The sequence below is a fragment of the Cottoperca gobio genome, chromosome 15 (assembly GCF_900634415.1).
Source record: "Cottoperca gobio chromosome 15, fCotGob3.1, whole genome shotgun sequence".
NCBI classification, from domain to species: domain Eukaryota; kingdom Metazoa; phylum Chordata; class Actinopteri; order Perciformes; family Bovichtidae; genus Cottoperca; species Cottoperca gobio.
Genome location: NC_041369.1, coordinates 22,800,037 through 22,822,814, shown reverse-complemented (window position 1 = coordinate 22,822,814; position 22,778 = coordinate 22,800,037). Strand labels below are relative to the sequence as shown.

Here is a 22,778-nt window from a genome sequence, read left to right as displayed (position 1 = left end):
AGACAGACAGACAGACAGACAGACAGACAGACACATAGACAGGCAGGCACACAGGCAGGCAGACAGACAGACAGACAGGCAGGCAGACAGGCAGACAGACAGGCAGACAGACAGACAGACAGACAATCAAACCTTAGAGGTGAAAAAAACTACATACAAAACATCTACAACTGGAAGACTAGACACACACAATAAACAGGAGCAACATTGGCGACATATACACAAACAGAAGGATAAGCTGGATAATATCATAGTTTAGTATTTTACGACAGACTAAGAGAAGTTGAAGAGTGATGAGAGAAGAAATGTTTTGAATTTGGGAAGGAAGACGATTCCAAAAAAGGGCGGGGCTTGTTAAGACGAGGCCCAACCATCTACTGATGCTGTGTTTATTTTGGAAATAGTCAGGAGATCGGCACTTTGACATGGTAAAGCACAAGCAGGTATATGAGGAGTGTTTACTGCCAGTTGGATTAAAGTGTTGACATCGTCATCTGATCAAACCCCGTCGCACCGCTGACCTAAAGGAGACGAGTCCCTCAACAGCCAATTACCAACGGTTGTTTAAGATTCCCGGAGCTCTATCAACACCTAATATCTCATAATCAAACCCACACACTCACACACACACACACACACACACACACACACACTCACACACCTCTTACTGCCGATTAAGGGATCTGAGGACGTACTCAAATAACTTGCCTCTCTTCCATTCCCCCCCAAACACTGCTTAATATTAATCTCTCATTATCTGTTGATTGAGAAATCTTCAGTTCGTTTGGATGTATCTTCCACGCACCATTAACGACGGGCCTAATGCAGTAATCAGTGTACTAGTGGTGATAACAGCATCCTGTGAGTACAACTGATTTTTACTCTCTGAAGCATAAAGTTCTGGCTCATCATTGTTCATCCCGTTACTTTAAAAAACAGAGCTGAAGATGGGCTAATGAGAGCCCTTAGCAGGCTCGATGTTCATCTGCAAGCACTAAAGAAACGCGTCAGCAGTCTGGTCTGGTATTAATAAGAACATCATCTGTGCCGCAGATCTGATTTCTGCACACGTCTGAACGCCCCGACCGACTGAAGCTCAGGCTTTGAAAGCACAGCTGATGGATGGCTGCCCACGAACTGCATTCTCCACTCTCTCTCTCTCATTTTATGAATTATGCTCAACAAGCACAACCAAGCACACCATTGATTGCACCGTGGCTTTACTGTTTTTAACATCAGGTCAAAGGTTAAGCAACTGGCTCTTCACTTATTCATTTTAAAAGATTGTCCATTAAGGTGCGCTGAACGGATTCCCTCAGAAGTGTGCGCCGTCCACAATCAGCCGTGCATGTTGTGATAAATTGCTGGGAAAAGTCGAACTCTCCAACCGTGACCACGGAGTATTAATCACAGCAGGACAGATTATTACCCGTCCTCCATCCGTCTTCTGCTGGTGACATCGCCGGGGCTAAACAAACAATAGTGTGTTGGTATTATCCGCAGCGTGCAGAGTGTTATGAGGCGGTGGCAGACTCTCCTTATGGATCCTCACTGGAAAAATGACTTGCTGCAGACTTTTGTTTTTTCTGCTGCAATTTGGAAGTGATACAATGACTTATTTGTAAGAGACAATAATGAAGTTGGAGAGGTAACGGAGAGAGATGAATTAACGCTGTCACTAAGCCTGATTGTTGGGGAAAGAATGCATTCATGGGAAAAAAATAAATATTCACGTGTTGATTGTGACTAACAAGAGTTTCTTTGTTTGTCCCGCAGCTTCTCCAACTGTCCCTCCGCTGCACTCGGAGCATTTCAAACCCTGCCATGAGAAGGACCTGGCCTACTGCCTGAACGGAGCCGAGTGCTTCGTCATCGAGACGCTCAGTGGGCCTCACAAACACTGCAAGTAAGTGACGGGCAGCTGCTGCTTCTGTGGATCGTAGGATTTAAATGCTGGACACTTTGGATTGCTGTTTGTTCATTATTTATCCGGCTGCTATTGCTGTTTTGTATTTATTCTTTTTGCCGAAGGGCCACGGAAAGTTGTATTTTGTAACTTTATTCAGCTTTTGTTCACTTACAATGGATTTGATTGGTGAACTAGAGTCATGGCAATAAAAGGCATCACGCCTTGTTATTAATTCAAATGTTCAAACAGTCATAGTTTCTCTATCTTTTGCTTCTTCCACATTATCCTGAAGCTGTGCTCAAAGCTCATTTCGCAGTGTATCAGTTCAGTCATGTTTGCTTGGAGCACAGCAAACATGAGGATCAACAGCTCAGAGTTGGATTAAACAGAAACATTGGAGTGTTGGAGTGTCAATCAGTTAAATCATACAGACTTTAGTGTTTGATGCTATTTACTGTAGTAACGTGTTCCTTTAATTCTCTATCTGATGGTGTTAGATATCTGTCTGCTCCTTCTGAAAACATTCCTTTTATATATTGTATGTAGCAGAGATTCTGCAGCTCAAAGTGTGTGTGTGTGTGTGTGGATGGGTGGGTATTGCCATTTTGTGTGTGTGTGTGTGTGTGTGTGTGTGTGTGTGTGTGTGTGTGTGTGTGTGTGTGTGTGTGTGTGTGTGTGTGTGTGTGTGTGTGTGTGCGTGTGTGTGTGTGTGTGTGCCTTAGTTGTCCCAGATTTGAGAGTAGAGCTCATGGGCACTTAGCCTGTTCAAATGTGAGGCCCTAATACTAATTAAGTCCCAGAACAACTTCTTCTCAAAATGTAACCGCAGGACTTCCACCCGACCTGGTTTTCAAAGAGCCTGTTCTGCCTCTCCTGGGGTACAAGTATACATCTGTATGCGTGCACAAGTGTGGACAGTATGTGTGTGAATCATGATGAGGGCTGGGCTTTTTATGCTCGGCAATGTAAGTGAGAATATGTGGACAAAGTTGACGCAACGATGCACGCGTGAATTATAATGTATACACGTGCACACACAACCCTGTGTTGACGTGAACACAACAAACCAGACGACTGGAAGGATTCCAGTTACAGAGCAAATACAGAATGTTGCTCATGTTTACATGAACGTGATTAAATCTGCAGACCCAGTATTCACATTTCTCCCCAACCGTACTTGTTTTAAGTGCACGATCACCTGATCTGCTCTCGAACAGATGCAGACTACATTGTGTTTCTGCACACAAGTGCATAGAGTCCACCCAGGCAAACTGTAGGCACGCAGACTCCCTAAAAATCCAGGCGTTAAACCTTATTTTTAAATGCACATGTGTGATCATTGAACGTGCTTCAATTTATATATGTTGTGCAAGAATAGAAATTGAAGTTCTTTGGATACTTTATTCTGTGAGCTTCTGTAAAGCTGCTAGTTCTCATTGCTGATGAATATTAACTAAATACAACCTTGATTCCTGTCTCAGATTATGCCATGTTTGGACCTTGAATTTAAGGGAATTGGGCCTGGAAAGTCCTTGAATGTGATGTTTAAGAAGGTGTAGGAACCCCAGCTAACCCTGTGTATTAAACCCTCTTCCCTTTTGAAGACCATTATCTTAAAATCAAATGACTGTTGGAAGCCTGCAGGACAACTGAGCGACACGCAGATATCTGTGGTAGTTAACAGCTAGGAGGGGAAGCAGGATGAGAGGCAGAGAGCGGGAGAGAGAGACCGAGGTGTGGGCGGACGAGGAGTCGGAGGTGTTTCCCTCCTCCCGTGCTTGCTTCCGTTGCTATGACAACATAACGTGTGGACAAGGAGCTGCTGAAGGTTCGCCGTGCACACTGGGATGGCCTTGAACACACTGCCTGTGCATGTGAATGTGTGTGTTGAAGTACAGAGGAGAGACTAAATGTGCAGCGAGTTAATCGTGTGGCAATAAGCTGTTAAAAGGAAAAGTTATGGACCATCAAACAATATGACACCCGCTCTTAATTTGAAAAACAGCTGGTATGACCATGCAGTAAAACTATGGAGTGTGTTTAGTCCTTTGCTTCAAAAATAACATTTAGAGTTAAAAGAGTTTATATTTTATAGCCTGGAACTTAGGAATTAAACTCAGGTAATGTCTCTTTGGTATCAAATCCTTTTTATTTAAATATCTCATGAATGGAGGTACTTGCTGACGAAGCCTCTTGTGGCTAAAGACTAGAAAAAACAAGAGATTATACATGTACTTCAACTGACATGTTGTTAGACGCTCATTTATCCTAATTAACAAAAGAATAACAACATTCACCGCAGGCGCAGGATCGATGCAGAATCTGATTCCATTGTGTTCACGACAAATTGAGACGAATCAGGTTGTAAAAGTGAGATCATTCCAGATGTTTAATGTGGAGGAATTAAGCCGGTTTGTGGTATTTTTTGTCACCGAATTTCTCATTTCTATTGGAACTTGATCCTTTTTGAAAGGAAGTGTTAAGTTCCATTCCCCAGCAGTTGTAAAACGAGCGGCGATTGTCCCCCAGAGCGCTGTTTAGTGTCGTCGCTGTGCGATGGTTGTGGTTGTCAACCCACGGGGATGGATGCAGAAAGTGAGCGGACTCAACGTGAGCAGACTCAACGTGAGTCGTACGGCCTGCTCGTTCTCTCACCCACACACACGCACACACACACACATGGACACACACCAGTGCTCACTGCTCTGGGCGACAGTCAGGCATTCAGTCATTAGTGCTCAGCTCACCAGTCAGTATGCTGAGATGGTTCTTTCAGAAGACGGCGAGAGGCCCAAAGATTAAGTTATAAAAGTATATGATGCGAAATTTGAGCAGGAGTTTCCCAGAAAGAACAGAAACTGTAATGATGGTTTAATTTAGGGTTAAAATAATGTCTATTTAAATATATTCCCTTCCCTATCTGCCTCCATACTATTACTCTTGTTTCTCTCTTTACTCTCATATGCTGGGTGTTGTGCCGGCTCTCTGAGTAACAAGATCCACACTTCCATAATTGTGTCTTTGTTGAGCTGAAGGAGCCTCTTCTTCCACCCACTGTTTACTTCTTCTGTCTGAAGAGGTGCGTTGGATTTATTTCCCCCCGCTGCTGTGAAAGGGTCTCCCTCCGTGTAGTTAGCTACAAGGGCTAGCTTAGTTCTTCTCATAGCCCTCTGTCGAGAAGCTGTCCCAGAGCCACGGAAACGCAATCTCACCTCGCTGTTGGAGATGGGGGGGTTTGGAAGAGATCCCTGCAAAGCCCCAATGAGACCGGGCTCTGACAGACACTCTCTAGAGGGCAGAAACAGATATATGACACGCACACGCACACACACACACACGCACACACACACACACACACACACACACACACACACACACACACACACACACACACACACACACACACACACACACACAAGAATGTATAACTCCTCCTGCAGGTTCAGGGCTAACGTTTTGTGATTAGTGAGTGAACGATGGCTGCTGGACTCGTGTGAGTGACGTGTGCAACATGTGCAGCCTCTCTGCACACAGCTCTCCTCTTGAGTTGATAAACAGCGGTGACACAAGAATGCATTATTTTCCTCCAGCTTCAAACACATGCACTGCTCTCCTCATGTGCTTCCCTAACCTCTTGCTATTCATCCGTCTTCTTGTACATGTTCCATCTATTTCACCACAGATTCCTCGGCATACCAGCATTACATTATAGCAACTTATTCTAAAAGGAATGAAAAGAGCTAGAAAAGCGTAATGATTTAAATAGCAATAAAAACAAAGATAATCTAAACAAAACTCTCTAATACGATTCCAGTGACACGAAGAAGTATGAGGTCAGTTGGAGAAATTAAAAAATGCTTTTTAACAAAACCTCCTGAAATGATTCGTCTCAAACACTGAACCATCCACCACAGTGAAGACACACACCGGAGGTAGTTTAAAAACAATGGGGCTGCATGTGTGAATTAAGGGGAAGGAAGCCTGTGCAGCAGGCTAACCACTTCTTTCAGGAGTGTAATCCTCCTCATCCTCCTCATCCTCCTCATCCTCCCTCCTGTGTCTCTGGACTCTTGTCTTTCCCTTCCTGGGTGACCTCAGGCTTTTCCAAAGCATTCAGCCATGGACCAGCGCCACCAGATTGACTTGGGCCTTACAGGTGCAAAGAGTGGCTGCTCAGTGGAATACATAACATCACCTTCCACGCTCGTACACACACACACACACACACACACACACACACGCACACACACACACACACACACACACACACGCGCGCGCGCGCGCACACGCTGGCAAGCCAATTAACAAGAAGCATGCATGAAATTGAAAACATAGCAGCAATAACACACTTCTGAGCTGCCAGTAAACAAGGAGATTAAAACGCATATGAAAGAGGAGCAGGTACCTGAAGCATCTGGGAGTGAAAGACTGCATCCCAGTTATATTAATGTTGTCAGCCATTTATTAAATGTAGACTCAGTCCTGTGTCAAATGTCCTTTTCAGTCCTAAAGAAACAATATCTTTATTAGTTTAGTGTTCGTCAATTATAACTGTTATATATTATATATATTATATTGAACATTTCATTTAATCTGGTCGAGCCGAAACCACAAGAGAAGTCGGTCTCCAGGGTCCCGAAGTCTGTCCTCCGGACGTTTGGAAGGACACATGCACCCACTCACAAAAACTCCCGTGTGGACGTGTGTGTCTCCCCAGGAGGGCTTTGACCTCCCAACAGTGAGCAGGAGTCAAGGGATATCTGGAGGGTCAGTGCATTCTGTGCATTAATGTTTCTCACAGGAAGTTACCTTGACAGAAGAAAAGACTCTGGGGGACGAGTGTGTCGAAGGGTTCACTGTGTAGAATGTGAAAGTGTGTGTGTGTGTGTGTGTGTGTGTGTGTGTGTGTGTGTGTGTGTGTGTGAAGGTATTGTCATTACAGTAACACAAACGTGATCTACTCCTGCGTTTATTCAGGACACAATGTGGTTGCGGTTAAAATGAAAAACAACTATTTTTACACTCGTTCTCTTTCTTTCTCATTTTCCTCCTCCCTCTCTCCCTCCCTCCCTCTCTCCCTCCCTCCCTCTGTTTTCTCTGTCTCTGTTGCTCCGTCTATCCCTCTCAACCTTCTTCACCATCTGTGCGATAATAATGGCACACCAGTGGGAGTTCGACTGGTGTCTCTGACAGTAATAAACAAGGCTGATGCTGTGGCATGCTTTCGAGGTGAGAGAAAATTAAATGGATAAGATGCTGCATATTGTGGCTAGAAGGCGTCTCTTTCAGCAAGTGGGTCCTCCAAGACGCCAAGAGCAGCACTCAGCGTGTCTTGGAATAGAAAGCAGAAGCTGAGAGGAAGACGGATATAAACCAGGAAACGGACGATGAGAGGATCTTTTTTGGGTGACAGAGAAGTGTACCAGTCAGCGTGTCGCTGTGTGCTGATTTAATTAGCACACAGCGAAGGTTTAATGATCTCCTGGCAGCTCAATCAGTGTTGCATAAAGGGAAGTCAACGCAGTACAGAGGAATCAGCCATCATCCTAATAATACCTTCTGTTCTATACACTGTTTTATTTATATCGTGCGTGTGAATATGAAAATAATAATGCAGCTTCACGGAGGCGTCTTTCAGCCCGTTGTTTTGGTTTGGCTCATCCCATTGTTCTGATTACACGTGTGTGGAGCAGCAGCACTTACCTTCATCAGGTGGAGAAACTCAACTCCAATAATGATCTTCTTATTTTTGTCTTAATGTTGAAATAGCAAAGTGTTTGCTAACCAAACACCCAACCTGTCAGATTAAACACAGATAGTTTAAAACCCTTTTATATCCAAATCCAGATCATGAGGATCACTGTGCACCAACGTAGTACGCTGTTTGTATATACATATATATAATATATATATTAGAGTATATAGCTGTATGTTTACGACCGTATGCATATGTGTGCTCTAGTGTTAATATCAAATTAGTGAGTGATTTCCAGCCAATTTCTAAATGCCACTTCCTCGGCTCTCAGATTTATGGACTTACAATTGATTTGTATTGACGTCTTTGTTTTTTTAATTAGCGAGATTGAACAAGTTTAATTGTGCAATTGCATTAGCTCACTATGTTTGGTAAACTGCACCGAGTATCCAATTAATGCTCTTTTGCAAACATACACGCGTGTGTGTGTGTGTGTGTGTGTGTGTGTGTGTGTGTGTGTGTGTGTGTGTGTGTGTGTGTGTGTGTGTGTTGAAGAATCTCGTTATGACAAATTCAATGAAAAGCTTTTCTCAGTTGGAGTCTGCAGAGTTGAGAAGGTCCGACAACATGTTTAACAGAAGTGACAGGAAATAGAGAAGTGGGAGGTTTACTGTAAGTAATAATCTTTAAAAGCTTTAAATGATTTTATGAATGAATAATAGTACTCAGACTGATTACGATCGTTAATCACGTTTTCCTCGCAGTCTGCAGCAGTTGGACTCTGACATCTGCAGGTTGTTAACGACAGATTGATAAATACTTTCCTAAAGCCGTCCAATATAATGAAGTATTTTAGCATTTTAATTCTTCCTCTTTATACAATTTTAATTTGCATGATTTCACAGCAGAGATTGCATTAACGCTTTGCAGTACAAATATATGTTGCACCAATAGATCTCATCAAAGAGTCAAAATAAAATACAAATTTAATTATATACGCCAACGTTTGTTGTATCGAGCGAAGCCTTAGAGGACTTGTTCTATGTTAACTTGCCACGTAAATTAGTGTAAATGTTGTGAAGGAAACAAACCACTTCTTTGGTGTGGACTTCCTGTTGAAGGTCCTGTCGTGGATATTTATCGCTCACAACATGGTGGTATGAAACAGAGAGGAATCAATAAAGCACAGACACAGATATAGCTGATTAATTATTATTTTGTTGCACAACAAACAATAATAATGAGAACACTACCTGCTTCCAAGCACAACCGCGTAGTGTCCCTCAGACAAAGACAATCTTGCTCCTTATATCAACGGACTCATTTCTATACATAAATAGAGTTTTCTTTTCTTTAGAGCACTAAATAAATCCCTGAGTCCAAACATTTTCTTCTTAAAAACATGTCCTCTTACGGCTCCTCTACACACACACACACACTCACAAAGTCCTACACAATAGACTCCCCTGCACCCTCCTGATACACACCATAGCTCTATGTTCACTTCCTGCTTTAAATGTGTTGTGTCTTTTCAAAATAAACTTCCATGTTCTCATGAGCTCTGAGCAACTAATAACACATCCTATACATACACAAATCCTGGTGCGTCGGTATGGTAAATGGTAAATTAACTGCATTTAAAAAGCGCTTTTATAGACATAGAAACCACTCAAAGCTTTTCTCAAATCGTTAAATGGCTTTTACCCTTTTATCGCTTTCATTCAGCGTCTGTTATGGTATCAGCCGCCGAGGGGCAACGGCCAAGCTTCAGTGTTTGAGATTGGGTTGGTTTTTATGGTGGCACCATTCTGTGAAAGAGCAATATTCTAGATGTCTTGTGCATTAATATAGAAAATGCAATCTCAACCTCAATTTAAAATAAATCTATGTAGGTTTACAATGTTTGGTCCCCTGGCAGGCGAGTGTTAGAAAGAGACATAGAAAACATGGAAATGTCCAAATACTTCCCCCCTAATTTTAACCCTAGATGTGTTGCCCCCACCAAGCTGCCAGGCTTTACTACACTACACTTTGAACAACAGGAACATCCAATGAAAGCTGAATTAGTAAAGATCATTTCACTTCCTGCTTGTGAAGTGAGTGACAGCCAGGATGTACTTTATTACATAAATCAGTGATGGAAATCAGCGAACACATTTATATTCCAAAATACACGCAGCTCATCTTCAGGACGCTCACAATACATTTGGTCGTGTGTATTTTTAGGTGTGCTCGGAGCCATAACACATATGCGCACATAGAATAAAATGTTTGACAGCTCTCCCAAACCTCTCAGAGATGCGCTGAGGAAACAGAGAGGGAGAGTCGTGACCTTACTCTGGGAGACAAAAGCAAGAGAGAGAAGGCAACACACAGAGATGAGGTTATAGGAAGTGTTTGGCACATCAAAGGTTGAGGGATATTCCAGCATAACGCACCATAATGAGGCACAAACACACACGGTGTGAACTGTACAGTGAAGATCCTCAGCAGAGGAGAGTAAGCTAAGGAGAGAGGACAAGGGGAAGTGAGGAGTTAGGAAGCAGACATACAGTAATTTGGTGGTGTTCCTAATCAAGGCATCCCTTTCAAGTCAGCAGGTTTGATGTGTTAATAGGATGCAAATGTATGCAAATTATCCTCTTTTTCCCTCCAAAACTCCGGCTGAGTTTGCATTGCCCCCTCCTGCAGGAAGTAGAACTCTGAATACATCCAAAAAGAGAGAACAGAGAAGTATTATTGATTTTTTAAAGGAAAGAAATGGAGGGAAAGTTTTAAGTTGACCACAAAGACAGTGTCATTTTCCACGCCTGCCGCAGGGAATCCTTCCCGAGCGCCTGGACTTCAACATGCACCAAAAGGAAAATGAATGTGACAATAAAATAAGAAGAAGATGCAGAGTAAAATATGTATTTACCTAAAGGATTGCTGAGGAAAAAACAAACGGAGGAAGGAGAGAGAGTGAAAGAGACAGAGGGGGAATAGAAAGCAGAACTGAAGATGAGCTGTGTCTGCAATATTAAGCAGTTCTTGGAGTTCCAGTGCTACCTGGGAGCTACAGCAGCACACTGATGTATGTTTTCACTGTAGTGCACTTCACTCTGAAATGGCAGCGGCGCCCGGAGCCCAGACATGTCTGTCTCCCACTCTGACTAACAAGAAGCAGCCGAGTGTGTTTTCAGAAGAGCCGAGCTTGATAACGCACACAAGCACACATGTAGCTCATGTATCCTAAAGCGAGGCACCCACACACGGAGCCGGGGCTCACACGTTATCGCCACACACAGCAGCTCCGTCGTGCAGCACCTTCTCTCTTTAGTATTCATGAATATTTCATGCTTTCCTGATTCAAATCTGGTCAAGGTCACTGTCACGCTGACTCTCAGCTAAAGGCCATTTTGACATCTTTAAGTAGAGGCCCTGTAATTGTCACATTAAGCTGCTTTTCTAATGTACCTGATGAAACGCTGATGATCCATGAGTGTGTTTCACTTTATTATAAACAACATAGTTTTATTATTCTTAGCTTGACGATTCCCAAGGTCCAGATTTAAAAAATCCAAGTTCAATGTAAATGAAATAAAAGAAGCATTCTGGTTACGGCCTGACGGAAACATTCAGAGGACCAACTTACTACATAAATAAGAAACAATAATGCAACGTGGAGAAAGCAGGACATATAAATGAGCTGTAAATATGAGTTATACCACAGCAGTATTCAAGGTCGTATTTCCTCCACACACACACACACACACACACACACACACACACACACACACACACACACACAGACACACACACACACACACACACACACACACACATACACACAGACACACACACACACACATACACACACAGCTACACACACATACACACACACACACACACATACACATAGACACACACCTACACTCACATACACACACACACCTACACACACACACACACACACACCTACACACACATACACCATACACACACACTCACACACATACACACACACACACCTACACACACATACACCATACACACACACACACACACACACACACACACACACACATACACACGTGCGCTGGGTTGTCTCACACTTTTCCTTTCAAAAACCAAAAAGTTTTTTGTAACGAGGGAACGTTAGCTAACTGTGACAACATAAGTTTGTCTCTCCTGTGCTGTGAATGACGTATATATATCTATATGATATATAGATATAGATATATATATATATATATATATATATATATATATATATATATATATATATATCTATATGATATATAGATATATAATGATGCTTATAAAAGGCCAGAAATATACTTTTGAATTATGTATGATTTGAATTTTTCTTTGGCTCATTGGTTTCTAGTATCAACAGACTGACGCAGAAAACAAAACATAATTACCATTATTAGCTTTCATTATATAGCATTATGATCTATAATCTTACAAAATGCAAACAGTGTGTGTGAGTAAGCTTCCTGTCTCACACTGCAGGATGTCAATGGGATTACATGACACACAATCCAACACACACAAAGCAGCAACACTTTATGTTGCTTTTATAGAATCGGTTGGAATAAAAACACATGAAATATGAATCATGCTGCTTCATCATTATGTGTTTTGTATTGTGTCGGAGCCATGTAACCTGCACGCTTCATATTTTCATATTACCAGCAGGAAACGATGAAAAATGCTGAAAGAACGTATTTCAATTGAATCGATTAATTACACAGACATTATATATTATTTCTAATCAGTGCTAATGTAACATTATATTTCTTATCACACATAATGGTTTATTAGAAACATGTGTGTGTGTGTGTGTGTGTGTGTGTGTGTGTGTGTGTGTGTGTGCGTGTGCGTGTGCGTGTGCGTGTGTGTGTGTGTGTGTGTGTGTGTGTGTGTGTCTGGGTGAGAGTGTAAGTGCGAGTGTGGGAGGTTGTGTTTATGTGTGTACATAAACACTGCTGGCTATAAAAAGATCATCATGTGCTGCAGAAACAGAGCCAGTAATGCAGCCTTTATTTCTCCTTTTGTGTTTTACTGTGGCGCTGTTTGTGCCCGGCCAAGAGTGGACAAAGTATGTCAGGGTTGCAGCCCCACAATGCTTTGCTTCAGGCTGATCCTATAGGAGGCCTTCCATCTTGCAGCTACAGCACGCTGGGCCATAGGTTGAATCCAGCATCTGTCAGGAGATGCCATGATGTACTGGAGGTCCGCCTGACATGCGTTTGTCTGTTGTCAGCTTGTTACTGAGAGAGAATAGGGAGCATGTGGATGAGTGATGGAGGAAGGTAAGTGCGTGTGTGTTTGCACACCATTGCACACCGCCCAAATATGAATGGAAGAGACAGAATCTCCAGAGCACATCTGCTCCATGGAGAGGACACGAGAGGAGAAAATGAAGGAGTAGAGGGCTGTAAGATGACGGCAGTGACAAATTCCTGTGTCAGAGTCTAGCACTTATGTCACTGGAGCTCAACCTGACGGTCACACACACACACACACACACACACACAAAGGCACAAACAAACCAGCACACATACTGTAAACATAAACTTATAAAAGAATAAGAACTACCATGCACACACGCGCTGATGCCTTAGTGTCACACTAACGAAGCCTTAAAGGGCCAGACACACCGAACCGACGTGCGTCTTGGTTAAAAATGGGCAAAAAGATCATCGCAAAGACAACAGCCGACAGCCTGCGAGCACATACGTTCTGCCTGAGGGGACACACCTCTCCATACCAGCAGGTGGTGATAGTCTGTAGAAACAAAGCATCATTTTCTGACCTCAACACGCTGTATCCAGCCAAAAATCTGCCGACTCGTGCCGGTGGTGCGTCCCACAAAAACAAGGGTGACAGACGTTCACCGAACGCCCGACATCGGCCATTGGACGAGCGTTGGCGTGGAGTGTCAGGGCCTTAACTTCTGCAAAGGTGAGGACTGAGTATCGGACAAAGTGTGCACAGTTCTTCTAAACTGCTCTTTTCATTACACAATGTCTACTATGCTGCTAATTATGGACTACTTGCTCATCAATGTCTTTCCTCAGAATGTAAGGAATTACAGAATGTGTTCAGTTAACTAATTTTGGAACAATGCTTCCAGTGAAAAATCTGCCAAATGATTTTACTCCAAACAAATCCTCCATTATTCTTTTGTTCTCCATCATCCATAATTGCTTTTAATTTTAGCTCCCACATTTCTGTTGCACATTGAATTCTGGGACAATAGTGTCAAAAATAAAGCACATTTCGTGTGCGTGCTGAAACCTTTGAGTTACTCACTGTTGTCAGGAACATTCATATTACTGTGTGAATGCACTGAACGCCCAGATTCAATGCATGTGTAGGATGGAATTGGGACACAGCTGCTAAAAGCAGACTGCTGGGACCGTTTAACAAAACTCTTTCTTTCTGTGTCACTCTGTTTGAACAGAGACGTATTGAGTGTTGCTAAACTCTGGGTGTCCTTCACATGTTCAGCGGTTCTCTTTCCTGTTGATGCTCTACAACATGTACACACTGTACTCTCCTCGTGCAGTGCACACGGTTGGCTCTCAGTAAGTTTTAGTATTGATTTTAATAATGATAACTTTAAATGCTCGCTCTGCTCTTTTGATTATTTAAATGAATTAAACTGATTTATTGTATTTTTCATTTATCAGTTTGTCTGACGTTTTTATTTTGAAAAGCACTTTGTAACTTTATTTTGAAAAGTCTGTCTTTAAGTGGTCTTAATATGGTGCTTTATTTGGTTGTATCTCCTGCATTGCACTCAAAAACAGATTAATGATTTTTAATTGAATAGCCCTTTGAGCATTAATTCTAAGCTCAAAATGCAAAAGTGACAATTTGTCTGCAGTCTTGGTCCCAGGAACAATTAAGATAATTATGTTCATAGTGAAAGTGGAAAAGCAAAGCAATGCTCACTGAATAATACACGAGTTAACCTTGCAGAAATTAAGTGTTTTTGCATAAAGTCTTCACATTCAGCTCAGACGAGCGTTATCGTGTCGCTAAACAAATGTCCAGCTGGTTCCCACTGAGCACACAAGGATCCACGCTGCTGCACCGACACGCCTCATCCTGACTGCGTATTACTGTATTTCTGCTTTGGGACTCAAAGTGAATCATTTGCAGAGAAAGAGAGAGCACTTCGTCAAACTTTAATTCTCAAATGGAGTCGCTGAACTGGCTTTGCATTGTGAGAACAAACGTCAGCTGTGAATGCAACCTAAACGCTTTGTTGTGCTTTGGGAACGAGGGAAGTGCCAAAGAAATAAGTTTTAGCATTAATGCTTTGTTGAACGGCCCGGCGGTGCCTCCTGCTAATTACAACATTTTCCAAAACCGTGACTAGATATTTGTCCAGAGTGTTCCCCCGCCATACGTCGTGCAGAGAACTTCTATTGTTGAAACAACATAACCTTTTTGGCTTCGGACCTTTTCTGAAGACAGAATATCCTGCCAGAGAAATATTTTTACAACATGTTCAGCAAGGCGATAGAAAAATGCTGGAACTGAATCCTTTATTGTAGTTCCAGTGTCACCTCCCGACCTTTCCTCACTTTTAAATGATTTTCTTCCACTTGTGTAGCTTCTCGCCCGCTCTGTCACACTCCTGAGACAGAAGAGCTCTGGCACTTTTGTGTAATAACTTGTGTCACAGCATCATGCAGACAAAACAGAATGTCAGAGTGGGACGGGTAGAAAGGGTTTCAACAGATTTACAGTGTCCAGAGCCGGATGGGATGTTTGCTTTTATGTCTGCTGAGCCGCTTGATTCAGGATGCAGCAGCGAGCTAAAGAACAAAGTGAAGGTTTTATTAAGGTCACGATGTAACTTTACACCTCCTCTATTAGTGTTCTGGCTTATGGACGTACAAAGGGCAGATCGATCAGCATTGCAGATGGAGCGACGCGGGGAGGAAGTCCGTGGAGTTAGCTTTGATATGTGTTATAAATCACCGGACAGTCTCCCAGTGAGATCATACACAATCTCTTTCTAAAATAACCTGATATTGGCACACGTGCTCACACACTTAATTATCATAGATGATGATGTTAAGAGAAAGAGAAGAAGAAATACTGAGAGCTCATTATCTTTTCCAACTCGAGACGCTCTTTTCACCCGTCTTAAATGTGCTTATTGTACACATATATATATATATATATATATATATATATATATATATATATATATATGTGTGTATATATATATGTGCATACATGCATACACAGATAGAAAGTTGTGCTGCGGCCAGCTGCTTACAGGGACAGTTAATGAAACATAACCAAATAATACGCAGGGCGCTGGTTTCTTTACCTTGATGAATTCATAGAGGAACGTTTTAATAATACTTCTGGAAGTAGTTTCTCATGCTCCTTTATAGATTGTTCTCCATTGATCAATAGGCATTAATATATATTAATAAATAGCGTAAATGCTAATTAGTTTGAGTCCAAAAGTTACTACAAAAATACATAAAGAGTGCGTAAACTCGTAATCATCTTCACATAAGTAAGAATAAACATAGAGTAATATTGAGGATATTGAATAAACACAAAGAGTTATGATGGGAGTGTATGAGGATACACTTTAACTGTTATTAGATAAATGGCAGACAGCTATATGTTCTTGCTTCATAGTTTCATCGCTTCACATCGTGCAGACTCAATAAACATTGATCTTTTGTTCTTTTTTAGTTCTGCTTTGTTTTGTGCACACACATAACAAATGAAGGAACGTTAACAGGAAGTCCAGCAACTAAATCCGACCTGGGGAACCATAACTGTGTTATCATGCAGGTAAATATGTGCAGAGAAAGGAGTGGGGGTGAGTCTGACATATGAGGTCATGTTAGCATTGTATACAAGAGAGCGGTAGAGTAGGTGAGTGTGGATTTGTATCTGTGTGTGTGGGAGAAACGGAGGGTATGAAACCTACATGAGGTCAGCCGGTCACTCCTAGAGAGATAATGAAAGAATAAAGAGCTCGGCCTAGTTCAGCGCTCAGGGGTAAGAGCATGTGTGTTGTCTTCTCACAATCACTGCATATGTATGGGAGGATATCTAATTTAAGGACAGCATGGTATATATTTTCATATATAACATGTTCTTCTTCTGACACCATCTGACGTTCGCATCAAACACCACGATATGCAGGGAGAGCTGTTGCAGACCTATTTAGATATTTAGTCCAGTAATGATGTGCTGTTAGTCTGCAAAGGGCACTTCCTCTGTAGAACCACCATCAATTATTAGTGCGCTTACTAACTGCTTTGCTTAGTTGAAGGAGCCGTTTGCAACATTATGCAGAACACGCAGCAAAGCAAGTTAACACGACTTCAAGCAAAATGCCTGAAGCGAGATCAGAGACGCGGCTGACTCCTCTGCCCCCTGTGGAAATATTGATGCCGGTCCATCAGTCTCCTCCTCGAAGTCAGACGGTATTTATTTCTCTCTCAAGATTGTGATCCAGGCGAACGTAGGAAATGGCGGTTTTCATAATTTTTGGAGTTTAGATGAACTAGGGAGTGAAATTATCTCCATGGAAAATAATTACCCAGCCTTGAATCAGCACAGAGAATTAGGTCATCACCATCACACGGAAGGGAAACTGCGATCGAGACTTTCTATTTCAAAAGATCACCAGTGACTCGTCATTATCTCAAATCTTCTTTCTCAGCAAATGCTTCTTAATAAATGGATTGATTGCAGAGAATCCTTGTACAGGTAGGACAACCTGCAGGTGTTCATAACGTCTCATTATGGAGACTCGCCTACCTTCTGCGTTAATCATCTATCATCATATTAGGGTTAGGGGTTAGGGGTTAGGGTTAGGGTTAGGGTTAGGGCTAACATTTGGTTGTTAAGGTACAAAAAACTGTTCAAACCGTCCCATTGAGAAGACGTTGTTGAACCCTTTGAGGTGAAGTATTGATGGTACGGTTAAGTGTTCATTGTGGGTGAGTACAGTCGATGTAGTAGATGTGCAGATTTCATTAAGCACACACTGTTTGTAGCTTTACCTACCAAAAGTAAACACAATTAATTTGTATGTATTCCACGTAAAGGTGAAGCAGGAAGCATAAAGAGGGAAGAAGTCTGTCGAGGGACGAGGTCATAGGTTTGATTTAAAGTCGTTGTGTTGCCTGAACACAAGCAAGTTGTTTGTTTTGAAAAGGCAGTGTGTATGCAGAGTGGGAATTGTTTTTGTAAAATTGTACTTTTCGTAAGATACCATACATTACATTACAGTTAATTTAGCTGATGCTTTTGTCCAAAGCGACGTACAAAAAGTGCAAACAATCCTGGAGATACAACTGCGAACAGCAAGAATCTTGTAAGTACATCAGCTTCAAACAGGAGCAATCGTATAAGTGAACACTGTCTTCAGATAAGCCAGTTTGAAGTGAAACAACATAAGTGCAACATACAAAAAACAATAGAATACAAATTCAACTATTAGCTATAAATAAGACAAACCAATACAAGTGCAACATACAAAGAACAGTTAATTTGTTTTCTTCATTCGCCGAGTCGGAGTCCAAACAGGTGAGTTTTCAGTCTGCGACGGAAGGTGTACATACTGTCTGCTGTCCTGACATCAATGGGGAGGTCGTTCCACCATTTTGGAGCCAGGATAGGAAACGAAGCTTCGTATGAGAACACGTTGCTGTATTTGATTAAAGTTATAGATTGAAGTTATAGTGTAGGACCACACACATGCGTCAACACACCCACACACACTGTTTTCAATTCAAGCCCAAAAAGCTCTGGCAGCTTGATGCACGCGGGTCGTTGGGCTTCAACACGTTCTGAATACTGGGACTTGAGTACTTGTCTTATAAACAGGCACATCATGTGACGTACAGGTGGACACTGGCAATCACACATTGACACGATGCTTCATGATGCTGCTGGTGTGTGTTTGTACTTCATTTCCCGAGGAATACATGTCCAATACAAAGTCCTCAGAGCTGACAGAAAGGGGTGCATGCATTATGTACACGTATGAGCTTCTGACCCATGTGATATTCACAGCACATTGCTTGGTGAGGGATCACTGCGCTGCCTCTCACACACCTCTTTGCTTCCTTTGCCTGCGTGCTTGTGCATTAAAATGCCTGCAAGAATGTGACTAATGTGACTAATGAGGGAAAGAGCAACTTTTTAGTATCCAGTTCAATATTGAAGAGCATTTTAAAGCATTTACCCCTTTTTCCAATCATTAAAGAGAGATAAAGATGTATCCGATGCATAGCAAACTGTTGATGGAGAACAATTATAAATGACTTTAGATGCCACACATTGTTACTCTTATTCTGGAACCATTACAGATGCAACATATGTTTAAACGTAATGCATCTTTACAACTAATTCCCCTTTCATTAGGACACTAGTATGTTTATGCATCGTTAGCTCTCGACTCTACATTTAATTCTACATGGAGGAGAAGATTAAAGGGCGCAGGGAGTCGGACTGACGGCACTGCTGGAATTCTTTCTCGACTTTCACGCAAGCTATAGCTGGAGACATACAGCAACAAGGTTAAGTGTCTGGGCTCCTTTAAAAAAAAAAATGAGCCTCTTATACTCCCTGAGACCATGAAAGACTTGAATTACTATATGAGCATCTATATCTGTGCTATGAAATTGAAATAAATTAAGACCTGAAGTTAAGCGCCTATATGGTGAGGCTGGATGGGCAGAGATAGCTTCACTACACTGGTGGAATGAAATCACTTCATGCGTTCAGTGTGTCCCAATCGTGGCTTGCAAAAAGGTGCAAATGTGGACCTGCTGTCAGGCGTCCAGGGGTCACACGTGTGAGCAGGTGTTTGCGTGTTAGTGGAGGTGAGAGAAACACACATTCAGGAGGAATAAGAGAGGAAGGGAGTGAGACGCTGGAAATTATAGACAGAGTCAAGGTCAGAGAGTAATTAGGCTTTTTTCTGTCCGACCAGGGAAAGTGTCAAGCCTTGGGGATAAAAAGTGATTATATGAGAGTAATTGAATTCTGTTGCAGAGCCAAGAGAAAGGATGAGAAAGAGGGGGAAAAGCAAAAAGCATGGACATCATATCAGCAGAAGCTTCCGGTTGTAGAATCATGATGCAGAATCCCAGCAGAGCAGTTGAACATGAACCTATGTGATACTTTCTATGTGTTCGACAATCACATCTTGGGAATGATACACAGCCATTGTGTTCATAGTAATCTGCAACAATGGTGCTTTCATCCTCCTCTGTTATATGAGCTGCGGACACATAATTGGTCAGATGTTTGAGGATCTTTTTCTTACATCACATGTGTTGCGTGACACAAAAGGGATGCAAATATCTATAATATGAAGTCACACAGAATCACAGCATAATAACACCAATCAGTCCTGGCACAGATTCAATCATCTGACATTTTGAAATACAGTATCTACACGAGCAAAACACATACATCAAGTGCGTCTCTTGGTCCTGTGAGGACTCTGAATATTGTGTTTTTTAAGACAGGAAAAAATGACACTCTACATATTTTAGCATAAGCAACACATTTCAATCTCTGTAGGTAACCTTTGCAAATGCATTGTTAGTTAAATATCATTTAGTAACGCTTCATAGATCAGTTAAAAGTCCTGAATGAAAGACTTTGGGGCTGCAGGGTGTGAAACAGCTGGTGAGTGTGTCAAACTGCACAACGTCTTTGGTGCAATAGATTATTGTGCAAACTCTTTATAAATGATTTGATAAGAAATTGAGTATTTCTTAATGAGTTACCAACACTTATTTAGTTACTTAGTTGCATGGCAACTTTGCAACTGATCTAAAAAGCATCATTAAATAATTTATTACCACTAATAAAGCCAATACTTACAGAAAGTAGTACCGGCGTGAACGTGTGTCGTCCCTTCACCCTCTTGTCCTTGAAGCATCACGACGCTCTTGAAGGTTTCTAGTCTTTCCACTCAGAATATTCCTAAAAATAAAAATAAAAACCCAGTTGAGGAAAGGGCCTCGTAAAATAATTCTATATTTGCCATTTCTAAATTGGATAAGTGCCTCGTAAAATGCACCCTTGTTGCATATATTGTCCTGCAATGCCTTTTTTCTTTGTTTGTTTTCATAGAGAAGCACATTATCAGGAGGAAAATGTCCCTGATGGCAGATTTATGGCGGTATTGGTAAAGGTTTTATAGGCCAGTTAATCGCAGCTCAGTCCATACACTGTCTAAATGTGTAAATAAGACATTGATCCCCCCTCAGAGTGAGCCCCTTCAATAAATATGACTAATGAATTAGTAATGAGAGGAAATAGGCTTAGAAAGGAGAAATACAGGGAGGGCTAGAGAAGGGATGAATACAGAGCACAGCGGGGAGGAGTGGGGAGCGGGGGGGGGGGGAGAAAGACGAGCAGGAAAATAAGTATTTTATCATCAGATTGGAAGTGTTGCTTCTATTGTTTTGTAATTCTCTTTGAAACCGATAAATATTTTTAATTGTGCTGCAAGATTTATTTCTTTGTCACACTATAAGTACCAATATTGCGCAAAGTCTATGCAAATGATTCCCTCCCTTCTGGTTCTTTGTGTCCTCCTCTCCTCGTCTCCCGTCTGACACGCGCTCCGTTAGGAATTGAAGCTGATTGTATGAGTATAATTGAATCTCTCTGATATGCACCACATCCATTTCTGCTGCAGTGCAGCGATCGATAGAGCTAAGGCTAATTTAATATGCACTTTGTCACCCTGCTCATGAAACACTTCATCTTCGTCCACAATTATACACTCCCTGTCACTCTCTTATTGTTTAGTCATATAAACTGAGCCCTGAGTGCAGATCGGTGCATTTCTTTGTATCACGTGTGCTTCGTGTCTGCAGGGCTTCCTCAAATGCAAAAATAGTAAATAGCTCACAAAAAAAGGTAGCAGTCTCTCCTCCACACCTTCCTCTCCTGCTTTGAAATTTAAATAATCTTTATTGGCACGATGGGAACAAGACATTTCCTGCATCTCATCAGCGCAGTATTTCCTCTCCCTCTGTGTCACACTATCTTTCTCGCTCAACTTACTCAAACCCACTGTATTAGTTTAATCTCCACATTATGAGCAAATCTGACAAATATTGTCATCGTTTTTTTATTTGCCACTCTGTTTCACATGTTCTCTTCTTCCCCTCACTGTGTGCATACTTATCTTTTGTCATTTAAAGTCTCATTATTCAGCCTGTGAAAGACACTTTAGGGCAGCGTGGTGTGCAATGAAAACAAAAAACGTTGAGTTCTTGGGCCAGGATTTGTCTCTTTGGAGGAGCATCCCTCATTTCCATTCCTATCTTACTTTGTATTAAGTGAAATTACTTCTCCACAAAACCTTGAAATGAAAGGATTCCCTTTACAAATGGAGGGTTTGTGGGATATGATTCCTCTCTGGTGCATCTTATCTCAGTAGTGCATATATCTGCTGGGCCTGAGGTGTGTGTCACCAGTCAGGAGATGTTATTTCACTTATCACAACTGCTGGCTATGTTCATTCGCAGCTCCAGCTCAAGTGTAAAGATCAGGAACTGAAGGGACTTTTACATATTTCTGCTTTACTAAATATCATACAATGGAGAGAGTGTCATGAAAGAGAAAGCTGGCAGTGGACAAAGGTCATGAGGATTATTTAGTACAACATGTACCTCATACAAGTGAGAGAGGAAGTCTGGATCAACACGGGCTGTTTTATGTAACGTTTCTTGCAGACTTGTGATAGTTTCAGACACTCATTGATTAAATGACTGTTGTGGTGGAGTATTCCCCCAGCTGTTCCCTTACACTTTGACGTACCTGAAAGAAGAAACAACTACACAAACCAACTCCCCTCTGACAATACGCAACAAGGCTTTGAAAGGGACCGGCCTGCTCTCATTGTGCTGTCTGACAAAGAAAGTCAACACAAAAGCACATGTAAAGAATAAACACTGTACCTGGAACGAAGTGGTGGCTTTAGAAAAAATAAAGAATTGCATCTTTTAAGCAGACGTCATATATTTATAGTCTAATGCCTGCTTGGTCAAAGACTTCTAAAGCAAAGCTTAGCTTAAAAAGAAACATGATTATTCTTTGAAGCGGGCATTGTCCTTCAGATTCTCTCTCAAAGCCATTAAAAGTGGGGAAACT

The 22,778-nt window shown here is 41.7% G+C and overlaps 1 protein-coding gene across 1 annotated transcript in view; it reads left to right on the top strand.

The window, feature by feature from the left end:
- Window positions 1-22,778, top strand: part of nrg3a (neuregulin 3a) — a 297,282-nt gene that overhangs the window by 177,033 nt on the left and 97,471 nt on the right. The window contains exon 2 of the mRNA XM_029450035.1: window positions 1,777-1,906. Coding sequence (XP_029305895.1) covers window positions 1,777-1,906 — 130 coding nt within the window. The remainder of the gene's footprint in view (window positions 1-1,776; window positions 1,907-22,778) is intronic.